The sequence below is a fragment of the Arachis hypogaea genome, chromosome 18 (genome assembly GCF_003086295.3).
Source record: "Arachis hypogaea cultivar Tifrunner chromosome 18, arahy.Tifrunner.gnm2.J5K5, whole genome shotgun sequence".
Taxonomy (NCBI): domain Eukaryota; kingdom Viridiplantae; phylum Streptophyta; class Magnoliopsida; order Fabales; family Fabaceae; genus Arachis; species Arachis hypogaea.
In genome coordinates, this window is record NC_092053.1 from 40,182,581 (window position 1) to 40,194,470 (window position 11,890).

The 11,890-nt window shown below is 36.5% G+C and overlaps 2 protein-coding genes across 19 annotated transcripts; both read right to left on the bottom strand.

Annotated features, from left to right (window-relative positions):
- Positions 1-4,074: 4,074 nt before the first annotated feature.
- Positions 4,075-5,435, bottom strand: LOC112769960 (uncharacterized). The gene is made up of 2 exons (XM_025814400.1): positions 5,348-5,435; positions 4,075-4,772 (listed from the first exon to the last, which is right to left on the bottom strand). Exons 1-2 carry the CDS (start codon positions 5,433-5,435, stop codon positions 4,075-4,077), a joined length of 786 nt encoding a protein of 261 aa, XP_025670185.1.
- A 2,451-nt stretch (positions 5,436-7,886) lies between these two features.
- On the bottom strand, positions 7,887-11,671 carry LOC112771988 (mediator of RNA polymerase II transcription subunit 15a). 18 transcript variants are annotated; one of them, XR_011875898.1, is made up of 9 exons: positions 11,472-11,671; positions 11,203-11,299; positions 11,002-11,113; positions 10,877-10,922; positions 10,151-10,217; positions 8,993-9,104; positions 8,760-8,921; positions 8,403-8,493; positions 7,887-8,134 (listed from the first exon to the last, which is right to left on the bottom strand). XR_011875898.1 is itself a non-coding variant. In XM_025816861.3 (9 exons), exons 2-8 carry the CDS (start codon positions 11,274-11,276, stop codon positions 8,417-8,419), a joined length of 603 nt encoding a protein of 200 aa, XP_025672646.1. In that variant the 5' UTR covers positions 11,277-11,299; positions 11,472-11,671; the 3' UTR covers positions 7,887-8,134; positions 8,403-8,416. The 18 variants fall into 18 exon arrangements, 10 of the variants coding, with proteins under 10 accessions (XP_025672646.1, XP_025672645.1, XP_025672644.1 ...); XR_011875899.1 differs by having other exon boundaries at positions 8,399-8,493; XR_011875896.1 differs by having other exon boundaries at positions 8,390-8,493.
- Between the last annotated feature and the right edge of the window lie 219 nt (positions 11,672-11,890).

Consider the following 11,890-nt stretch of genomic DNA (forward strand, 5'->3'; position numbering starts at 1 on the left):
TGTGGATTATTAAAATAGTTTGACAATTATATACTACTTTTTAAAGGGTTTCTTGCATGTTCACTTTAATACTTTCTATACTTTATTTACCTTGCATGCTATGTGTTTGTGAAAAAGCCCATACGGCATTATGCACTTCTCTATGTTATTCTAATATTCAATGCTTGCTTTTCACAAATTCCCTTCACTATTATATTATTTGGATTTAATTGTCAATACAAACGTGATGGTTTGTTACAAAGTAATGCTTGGTCTATGCTACTCATGCCCTTTTTCGGCATGCCAATAAACACCTTGCATTCACTTGTCCTTATATGCACTAGCTATTTTCAATTGATGGCTTTTCACATGTACTCGCGAGCATGTGTTACTGTCAGATATATCTTAATGTGCATCCATCACCACCTTTTCCGTTCTCTTCCTTGCTATATATATCTCTTTGAATTTAATTTACTTTCTCTTTCCTTTTTCAGGATGGCCACCAAAAAAAAAAGGGAAAGGAGAAAGCTACTCCCAAATCAACAGCAAGGAAAGGAACAAAAAGAGCCCCAACTGAGGAAGAACAACCCGTCCACTCGCACATCTTAGCATGCACCGAGGACGGTGCAATCTTTAAGTGTGGGGAGGTCGATACCGATCTCCGTGGGTTAGTACCTTCCTATCTCAACACCATTGTTTTATTTTCTTTGTTTGTTCATTGTTGCATTTGCATAATTGATTGCATATTTGTTTGATTGTTGCATATTTTACCACTTGGTTAAAGTAATATTTTCTTTTTCAAGAAGCTTTTTATATCATTTCACTAATTTGAATAAAATTTTTTGTTACACTTGTTTGAAGAAATATTATACTGGAACATGGGTTTAGAGCTCGAACACACAAAACCTGTGAGATCTTTGAGCCTATTTGAATTGGTTTCATTTTATCAACCAATATTTTATTTTTGGTGTGTGTTTTTCTCTCTAAAATTGTGATCTTTGTCTTGCTTAGTTCTATATTTCCATGGTTTGATGTATGTATGCACTTATATGATTAAGGCATTTGTTTCACTGAGCTTACATACCCATATGGCCTAACCTTTCATTATCCTTTGCAAACCAATTTGAGCCTATTTTACCCCTTTTATTCTTTATTTTAGCACATCATTAACTCTAAGCGGAAAACAATAATGTCCTTAATTTGAATCCTTGGTTAGCTTAGACTAGTGAGAGTGCTCATGAATTAAGTGTGGGAAAAAGTGGGTTTGGAAACATTTGGTTTGAGAATTGAGTATGTTAGAATTTTCTGAAAATGTGAAAGAATCTTGAGAATATGTTCATGCATTCAATACTTTAATCATATGCATTGAGAAAAATAAAAGAAAAAAAAGAAAAAAAAAATAATAATATAGAAAAAAAAAAGAGAAAAATAAAGGAGAAAAAGAGCAAATAATAAAAGGGGACAAAATGCCCCAAAGTAAGTGGTGAAAGCAATGCATATGAGTTGTACTTGAAATTAGAATGCATGAATATGTGGAAAACATGGTTAATGGATAGTTAGATGTGGTATTATGATTACATGGATTGTCTAAAGTTAGGTGGAAAGTTTAAGTTAATTAAGGATTCAGATTTTAGTCCACTTGGCCAAATACAATCCTACCTTGACCCTAACCCCATTACAACCCTTAAAAGACCTCTTGATATGTGTATCTGTGCATTAAATTTATGTTGATTGTTAGATGAAGAGCAAGCCTTAGAAAGCAAGGATAGTAGAGAATTGAGACAATCGAACCATAAACACATGAGTGATTAGAGTGTATACACTTCCAGTGAGGGTTCGATGCTCAATTCCTTGTTCCCTGCTTTCATAAGCTATTTTCTTCTTGCAAGTCTATTTGTACTTCATTTTTATGATTTGAATTAGTGAAATCCAGTTCATATTTATTCTTGGAGAATTTATTTACTTTTAAACTAAGTAGGTAGAAGCATTTCACATTTAGTTGCATTCATATAGATAGGATTGCATTTCATACTTTCTACCATTCCTCTTCACCTTTATAGCTTCTCTTGAGCTTAGCATGAGGACATGCTAATGTTTAAGTGTGGGGAGGTTGATAAACCACTATTTCATGGTTTATCTTGTGCTCAATTGAGTGATTTTTATCAACTCTTTACCCACTTATTCATACTATTTGCATGGTTTTACATTTGCCTTCCTAATTATGTGCTTTGATTGAAAACATGCTTCTTTGAGCTTTAAATTGATAATTATTAATCCTCTCTTATTACCATTAGATGCCTTGATATGTGTGTTAAGTGATTTCAGATATTATAGGGAAGGAAAGGTTCATAGGATGGAAAGGAAGCATGCAAAAGTGGAAGGAATACAAGAAGTTGGAGAAATGGCTAAGTTGTCCAACCTGACCTCTTCGCACTCAAACGGCTATAACTTTAGCTACAGAGGTCCAAATGACGCGGTTTCAGTTGCGTTGAAAAGCTAACGTCCAGGGCTTCGATTTGATATATAATATGCTATGGTTCCCCTGACGCTAGGCTACGCGACCGCGTGATCCATGCGGCCGCGTCGCAGTGACGGAAATCCAGCGTGGCAAAATTCGAAACCAGCGAATTCTGGACTGTTTTTGACCCAGTTTGCGGCCCAGAAAACACAGATTAGAGGCTATAAAGTGGGGGAATACATCCATTCATAATAAAGCTTTCATATTCACAATTTTAGGAGTAGATGTAGTTTTTAGAGAGAGAGGTTCTCTCCTCTCTCTTAGGATTTAGAATTAGGATTCTTTTCACTTCATGATTATTTCATCTTTTGCGATCACAGGTTCAATGTTCCTTTTATTTATTTTTCTAATTTAATTTATGAACTCTTCCATGTTACATTTGATGTCTTCATTAGTGCTAATTTGAGGTATTTTAAGATCTATGATTGCTTTCCTTTATTTAAATAATTTAGATTTTTCCCTTTTGGCTTTGGTTGATTTATTAGTAACGCTTGAGCGCTTGAGCTGTCAAATAAAGCAGTGGTTGAAATTGGGAGTTGCTCCAATAACTCTAGTCTTTCCATAGGAATTGACTAGGACCTGAGGATTAAGCTAATTAATCCACTTGATTTACCTTCATAGTTAGAGGTTAACAAAGTGGGATTAAAACCTAATTCTCATCGCAATTGATAAGGATTGGACTTCCGGTTCTCATACATTGCCAAGAGATTTTATTTTTATTATTATTATTTTATTTTACTTGTCATATAACATATTCCCACCTTACTTCCTAAACCCCAATTTACAAACTCATAACCAATAATAAGAACATACTTCCCTGCAATTCCTTGAGAAGACGACCCGAGGTTTAATACTCGGTTATCAATTTAAAAAGGGGTTTGTTACTTGTGACAACCACAACTTTTGTAAGAAAGGTTGATTGCTTGGTTTAGTAACTATACTTACAACGAGAGTTTCAATAACCTCTAAACCATCAATCTTCAATTCTTCAACGCTACAATGGAAATGGAAATGGAAATAAAAATGAAACCCTAAGAGAGCAAAGCTACACTACTCCTACTTCTACTCCTAATTACTCTCTAAAATTCTCTAAGTGAGCTCTCCAATCTCTCCCCTTCATAAGTGTTGAATTATACTTCATATAGCACTCCAAAACAGCATTCCAACCTTTCAAAATGGGCCAAGAGGCCTCCAAATTCGCGCAGCACATATTTCATTAATGCAATCACGTGCAGGGACCTGTGCAGACGCACAGACGTGTGCGTCCGCACATTCGACTGAAAGTTGACCCGTGCGTACGCACAGGTGCTCGTGCGCACGCACACTTCGCTGTGTGTGCTTTTTCTTGTTTTCTTCATGTTTTCTCCCTTGTACGTGCTTTCTTCTACTTTTAGCCATCCATTCTTGCCTCTAAGGCCTGAAATCACTCACAAACCATATCACGGAATCGAATGACATAAAAGTGGGATTAAAAATCACTAATCTAAGCATTAAAATGCATGTTTTTACATTTAGAATCAAATTAGGGATCAAACACAAAAGTATGCTATTTTGGTGCTTAAGTGTGAGTTCATATGCTACAATCCATCCCAATCAAGCCAAAATACATCGAAAAATATGGACTCATCAATATGACCACCGATGTATTTGTCTAAATGGCCATGCCAAGCTAATCGCTCAAGTAGGTCTTTGGCGATGACACATTTATCGGTGGTTTGCCCGTATTTCTGGTGGAAGGCACAGTATTTTAATTTATCAACATTCTTTATATCCTGATAAGAGCCCGCTTTCCAAGGAGGTTTAATTAACTTTGAGTTCAGTATTTCCTTGATGATGTCTTCTCGTTTGGCATTGAATTGTGTATAGGATTTATAACGTGATACTAATCGGGAAGTCTTCTTGCTATCCCGGCCTTTGTCCTCCTCTTTACCGTACGATGTTCTCTCCAATTTCTGTGCTTGCCTTAATTCCTCAATTTCCATTTGGCCCTTGGCCTTCTCGCAAAATTCATCTAGGGTTTTCGGCTTCGCTATTGTGATGGTTTTCTGAAACTTTTTAGGACGGAGGCTGCTTTTTATGGCGTGTAGGTGTACTTCTGGGTGGAGATCTGGAATGCTCATCACGACCTTGTTGAAACGAGTGATGTAATCTTTCAAGCTTTCGTGTTGTCCTTGCTTTATAGTGTTTAGATATTCGGAATCGTGGAGGTAGATTAAGAAAGTAGCAAACTGATCTTCAAACTGCTTGGCGAGTTCTTGAAAGCGAGAGATGGAATCTGCAGACAAAGAAGAAAATCAGTCAAGTGCTGGACCATCTAAAAAAGCAAAAAAACATCGGCATAAAATAGAATCAGAAGCACCGTTAACGATCATCATATATCAAAATTTCTTGATGTGTTTTTTCGAATCTCCCATGCCATCATCGGGGGTCAGTGTGAGTGGTAGAGTAAAATTTTTGGGTAACTTGAAGTTCATAACATCAGACGTAAAAGGTCTCACAATGTTGTCCAATTTATCTTCGTCATTATTTTGTTGGTCCTCTTCCAGCCTTTTAGTCTCAGAAAAAATGAGTTGGGTTAGAATTGCCCTCCTCATCTCCTATTCTCTTTGTTGTCTGCTGTTACTGTGGTTATTTTCGATCCGAGCGTTGGTTAGCATGGCTATTTGGTTTGCCATGATCTTAGAAGAATAATATCGGGGCCTACAAAAAGAAGGGTTTTATCTTCGGGATTTCACGGTGGGTGCCAATTGTTCTTGCGGAATTTTACTGAAGTATAGCTCGTCCGATGATGTACACTCGCGAACTCTGGATGAGGTATACATCGGTAGTAAAAGAAACAGGAGTAGGTACCTGCAAAGGCACTCCGACGCTCAAGTAAAAAGTAAGTGAATAGTAAAAAGTAAGTGAATATGTAAGGGATTACTGAAGAGAATGTCATACCTTCAATGTTTTCCTTGTCGTTCTTTTATACTCGATTGATGAAGTTAACGGTTGTTTCTTCGAGCAGTGATGCTCCGACTGAGGAGGAATTGTATATCTGGCGTTATGATATTTTGGTCGAATATTAGTTATGATCGGATGTCGGTTACGATTGGCCGATCTTTATGGTCTTTATGCGAGTTATAGCTGGTAACCGACGTGTACTAGGCATATCAGTCCTAAATGGAAGATGGAGGTGACAAAGCTTATTGATAGGTTCAAAGAGGGAGTATTTATCAACGCAGAAGACATGAATTGAGCACGCAAAATGATGAATTTTACACTTGCAGGGAGAAGATGGAAGGACATAGAACAACGAACACACTCTGTTCGTAGTTAGTCTTCCAGGAAACATCAACAGGAAAACTTTATTTAGCTATTTGGTGGGCAGGGGACGTGGTTGATGTATATGTCTCAAGAAAGAAACGAAATAATAGCAAATAGACCTTTTGCCTTTGTCAATTTCGACAACAACAAGGAGGCGCGAAGAGAGCAATCAGAGATATGAATGGAACAGTGATGAATGGTAGGAGGGTGATGGTCACAGTAGCGAAGTTCAGGAGAGACATTTCCCATATTCAAGACGATCATAATAGGAATCAGAGGGAGTGGAGGCAAAAGGAAATTCAGAAGCAAGTTCAGATTGATAACGAGGTGAAAGAGCCGCTTGTATGGGATCCCGTGGCAGATGAATTAATGTCAAAAGAATGGGGAGGAGTGAAGTATGATTTTGACTATAGTGCATGGGGCGAATACACTTAATTTTTCCGAGAATGATCGAGTGAAAATATTATTTAATAGAACTTATAGCGTGGAGGACGTTAATCATGGGAAAGATTTGAACTTGGAGTGGATAATGATTAGAGACATTGGGTCTGGGATTCATTTGGCCGAACAAGAATTTATGGGGGGAAGGAGGAAGTTTACGGATAGAATGGGCTTGAGGAAAGATGCTTTTGTTTGTTAGTTGTCAAGTGGGTCGACTAATTCTTGCTCCTATCCACTTAGGTTTGGGCCATGTACATGATAAAATCATGTACACAACTTGGGAGATGAGAAAAATAAGAAAGCAAGGATTGAAGAATATGAAACTGATAACACGTAGAAAGTGAGAGTCTTTTGAATACACAACAACAGAGGTTGAGTGGATGACATTTGGTTGTGGAGTAGCAGCGTACACTGATCCTGCGAGTGCAGAAGCGGAGAAGTTTGACGCATCTTTTGTTGCCAGGGTCGTCGGAAAGGCGGATTTAGACGCGGAGATAGTTTCGGAGACTGCCGAGAATTGCGATTATGTAGATCCGGTGACTGGAAGGCTGGTGGCAGGGAGTGGGAGTCACGAGTGCAGGGAGACGGAACTGGGGACGTTGAGGGGTTAGGTAATGACGCTGCAAATGACAGGGATCAGGTCAGGGAGCTTGTGGAGGAAGGGAATGATACCATTGAGTTTTTATGATATAAGGAAAAGGAGACAGCTGAAAATAGAGTACTTTGGGATCTTGCTGTTGAGTGTGGGGCCGCGGCTTATGATGATGAGGAAGATATTATGTCAATTTTACAAGAGCAGAATGAGGCTCAAGCATTGAGAAGAAGACAAGCGAAACAAAAGAAGAAGGCGCTAGGAACAGATCGAAAGGAACATGACAGAGATACAATAAGGTGGGGTAATGATTCTTGACATGGAATGTAAGGAGGTTGAGGGGAGTGGGAAGAAAAGCATGATAAAGAGCTTAAAGTTAATAATAAAGTTGAAATATTGGGCGTAGAAGGAAACGATCACGAAGTTTGATGTGGTGAGGTTATAGGAAAATGGTAGTGTTGGTTGGGCTTTTTGTAGGATCAGCACTTGGATTATTGATTGGTTAGCTCAAGTTTGTGTGCTGGATAGGACACACAATGAACATGTATTGTGTGATACACCGTGAATTCATGTTTCAACTTTTATTCTGTTTTTTGTTGTGTTTTGTTTGTGATTGTTTCTTGCAACACACTCCACGTATTGTGTTAATCTCTCGCTTTGAAAAAAAATTTTCATATCTCAAAAATAGTAATACCCTTTACCTCATTGAACTTGCCTTTGAGGTTAAATTAGACCCTCAATCTTAATTCTACACGATGAAAAAAAGACTCATTGGGTGAAATTGCAGCTAAAATTTTAACAAAGCATATTCCATTAATGATTTTAATATATTACGTTAGAAATAAAAGTAAAACTAATTTTAAATATTATAGATAAAATTAGGTTAAATTAAATATTAAGAATAATTTTAAAATATTTCACAAATATTAATAACAGTTACACTTTACCTGTTTTAAATTTCACAATCCTTATAGTATTTCTTATTACCAAATCTAGGGTTTTTTTCTTTTAAGTTCGTCTTATTTATCAAATCTGTAATAATGAAAAAGATTATTTAACAATCCTTATATATATTTTTTATGATCGTCGGGGCCAAAGAACCATAGTGTTGACTGTTGATATATTTTGTATGTATGTAAAGGGAGAAAAAAGAAAATGAAAACCCACATAACATGTTAAAAGAGTACTGAACTACTGATATATGTACATCAAAGTCTGAAACATGCACATGGTCCATTACGAACATTCCATCGCATTGGAGCTGTTTGTGAATAAGAGCCACTGCTGCATCCCAAACCCTATTCACAATCGAAAATCAGAAACACTTAGTAAAGGAACAACTATTTAGACAATAGTTTGCATAAGAATCAAGTCAAATAATATTCAATCAAGAGGATGAATTTTAATTGGAAGATAAGAGAGCAAGGATAGTATTAGCATTGGTGTCTAGAGCTGGATTTCTAAACACACAACACTTGGTGGCCCTTGACAAAATACCAATCTAACAGGTGTGCAAAACAGTTGAACCAGTCACAAGATAAAACTACTTTAACCGTTATAACTGACAATCACTTCAACTGCTAGCCCATGTGATAGTCATCGGTCCATGCTGGCATTCTCCTGTTTCTGCTCCCATGCTGCCTCGGGTTTGTATCAACTAGTGAAGGAAAAACATGAAATATTAACCCACATTTGAGAAAATATAGGGAACCAACTTTTAGTTAGCCAAAATTAGTTTTTAGTATTTAGATTTATAATTTAGTATTTAGGGTTAAGAGTTTATGATTTAGGATCTAGAATTTAAGATAAACAAAAAAAATTAAAAAAAGTTGGCTGATGTTGGCCAAAACAAGTTGGTTTCCTAGCATTACTCAACGAGTTTACATGCAACAAGAGTTATTGTCCTCCGAAGAGATCAATTACCTGGATTGGCAGGTTCATTGTTAAGGCCAAGCTGATTTGATAGTTGTCCATGGCGTCCCTGGGATGTAGTCTCCATTGTAAGCATCTTTAAAGATATTTTTCTAAGGTAATCACTCTGAAATAAGGCGATACCACAGCCAATCAATCTTCCATCATCAATATCTGTGTTTGCATAGGTAACGATAAACAAAAACAGGCAACTTATGAGGCCACTGATACTTGTAAGTATATACCTGGCTGGTTGCAGCTATAAAAATCTTCTCCTCAAACCTTCGGGCAATCCTCCAAAGTTCTTGTGATCCCTCCGGGCCACTAACAGGAAGATGTCTTCTTAATGTTTCCGTTCTGAAAGAAAACCAGAGTAGCTTCAGAGTTAGATCAAAGTGACTTATACTTTAAGATCCACAAAGGAGAGAACATGATTGTCAAAAAATCAATGAAACATGCTCGTCATCCACTATAGACTAGGAGCAGCACTAGCTTGCTAAAGCTCATATAGAGATTATGAATGAATTGGTAAGATTGTTACCCTCAACGGTCAGTATAGGTTACAAAAATATAGAATATTGGTATGTCAAAACTCAAACGAGAATGAAGATTTAACAATACTTTGTGATCTATCAAACTAGAATTTTATATAGTTTATCAGTGTTACAGTTTTCACTAGAAGACATCTATTCAGGCAAAGGGAAGAAAAATACAAAGGGAACAGAGGATAATAAATCCTCCTAAAAGTTAAATAAAAGAAAACGCATATAAGGAACAGAATAAATTGATGTAACAAAGCCACCCAAACCATAACCATTAAAGAAAGAGGAATGCTAGAGGACCATCAAAATTTGTTATTTTTGGCCATCACTTAGCCATCAATGTTTAAAAGTATGGGATAAAATATGTTGTTAGATTACTAGACTAAAGAAACCAGACTGAAGGAATTGAATTGATGACTAAGTGATGGCCAAAAACAATAAATTTTTATGGCCCCCTAGCATTTCTCTTAAAGGAATAATGGACATCTCTTTTAAAAGATCAAGTGCTTTAGACCAAATAGAAGCCGAATGCATAATCTTATCCTAAAGTAGCTGCTTATTTCATGCAATATCTACAGGATTGCAGAAGCAAACCTTCAGCAAAACAATCCAAAGTTAAGGAAATATTGTATATTTTAGCAAATATTTGTCTTCCTTATTGTTTATCAGCTGGTTGATTATAATCTATAGTGCTTTATAACTTCTTCACTTCCTCAACTAAAGTGCATGCTTTGTGATCAAGTAGTTCCACATAACAAACCTCATGGAAATATGATTTATGACTACTTTTTCTTTTGAAGTGCAAATGCAGGCAAAACAAAAGCAATTGGATTACTGGATACAACATAAGATGAAATTTACATTTTGTTGACAATTCTTTGTCGGCAATCAGGGCGAAGCTGATATCTCCATTCTCTTTCTCTTGCTTCTGTAAAGGGATGACCAACATGAATAGATTCCAGTTCATGGTATAAGTAAATTTACAATATCTGAGGTACAAATTATACATGTAAATCATTCCAAACTGTAAGGGAGGAGGGATGGGAGGGCCGGGGGGGGGGGGGGGGGGGGGATTTAAACCACTAGAACCATGTGAACGAAACAGTATCCAGATAATCAACAGACTCATGTATTTGCCATGGACATGAAGTAAAGACTCACTATTTTGTAAATTAATCTATGCACAAACGAACAAAATTTAGCATACCAGTCAAATCTTTGTGCAAAAGATGATGATGGTCAAAACGGGTATGCAGCATTTACACGATACGTTATGAAATAGAATAAAACAATAAAAATTGAAGATGGAGAATCCTCCCAAAAACTGATATGGGCTAGTGCTAGTGCCTAGTAACTGAAGAGAATTTCTTTCGTGAAGACTGAAATAGGATGAAGGGCTAAGATTATACTTAAAATTTTTAGGAAATGTGCATGACTGACTACATGCACATAATATCTTTATTTTTCAATATTTTTTCCTATAATAAAAGGAACAGTCTTCGCTCTTCACCCAACTTCACTATTCTCCATAGTATTACCCGTAATTGAACTCGACATAGAAGTAGAAAGCAATGTTCTGAAACTTACTCTCCAACAAAAGAATCTTGGAAGCTATTTTCTCAAAATAATCAGCCTGAAGTTAAGCAGAACAAAAGAAATTAGAGTAAAAGATAAAGGGTGAATAAAAAGGGGCAACCAAATTATGAGCCTACCGGGGTTGTAGCACCACCATAACTTTTCTGCTCAATACTATGAGCAATTTTTTGAAGTTCAAGGTCTTCATCAACATCCCCAGGAAGATGACAGAACTTTAACTTGCCCATTCTGTGAAATTGAAGGATAGCAGCATGAATTGAAGAGAAGACACAAAAAAGCATTGCAACATAGAAAAGAAAACAAACCCTAAAGCTCACATATTGTTGAGAATGATTTGGCGGGTTTCAGGCTGCAGTTGATCCCTCCAGTTAGTCGTTGTTGTTGTGTCCATCACTGATGAATGAAGGGTTCGCTCTTCAAAATTAAAGCATGCAAATCAAAAAAGACTTCTAATGAAAGAATTTCATAGCTACAAACACCTCCAAAGCTTTGATCATCAAACGGAAAAGGGGGATGATCTATGCTGGAAAGTAAACTAATGGGTAGCAGTAACTAAAAGGGAAATAGAATGAATGGTAAATCAAACCTGAAATAGTAGCCGATGATGATAATGAAAATGATTATGGATGGTGCAAGCTGAGCTGCCACGAGAATAGAATTTTGTAAATTGTAAACCCAAAACCAAAGCCTGATTTCTACGGCACACACGCTTGGGCATTTGGTATGCACCTTTTCTCTTTTTATTTTTGGGTAACTACCCAAATCCGTCCTAAGATTTTAAAAATCGAACATTTTACTCTTCAAGAAAACTTAATATACAGATCAATTTTTAATAATTACTTAGATCAGTCCCCAAAAATTTTAAAAATGGACATTTTAGTCCCCAAGAAAAATTAATGTACAAATCAATCCTAACGTTTCTCTCTATTAGACATAACAGTTCTCCGTCCAAAAATAAAATAAAATAAAATTATTATTATTATTATTAATTGTACAATAATACTA

What these genes read in the sequence shown, in the direction of transcription:
- LOC112771988 (XM_025816861.3), bottom strand. Translation starts at nt 11,276, where the DNA reads ATGGACACAACAACAACGACTAACTGGAGGGATCAACTGCAGCCTGAA. An exon ending in ATGGTGGTGCTACAACCCCG is followed by an intron (nt 10,923 to 11,001) that starts GTAGGCTCATAA and finishes GCTTAACTTCAG; the next exon opens with GCTGATTATTTTGAGAAAAT. An exon ending in CAAAGAATTGTCAACAAAAT is followed by an intron (nt 9,105 to 10,150) that starts GTAAATTTCATC and finishes GTTTTCTTTCAG; the next exon opens with AACGGAAACATTAAGAAGAC.
- LOC112769960 (XM_025814400.1), bottom strand. Translation starts at nt 5,435, where the DNA reads ATGACATTCTCTTCAGTAATCCCTTACATATTCACTTACTTTTTACTA. An exon ending in GCGTCGGAGTGCCTTTGCAG is followed by an intron (nt 4,773 to 5,347) that starts GTACCTACTCCT and finishes CTTTGTCTGCAG; the next exon opens with ATTCCATCTCTCGCTTTCAA.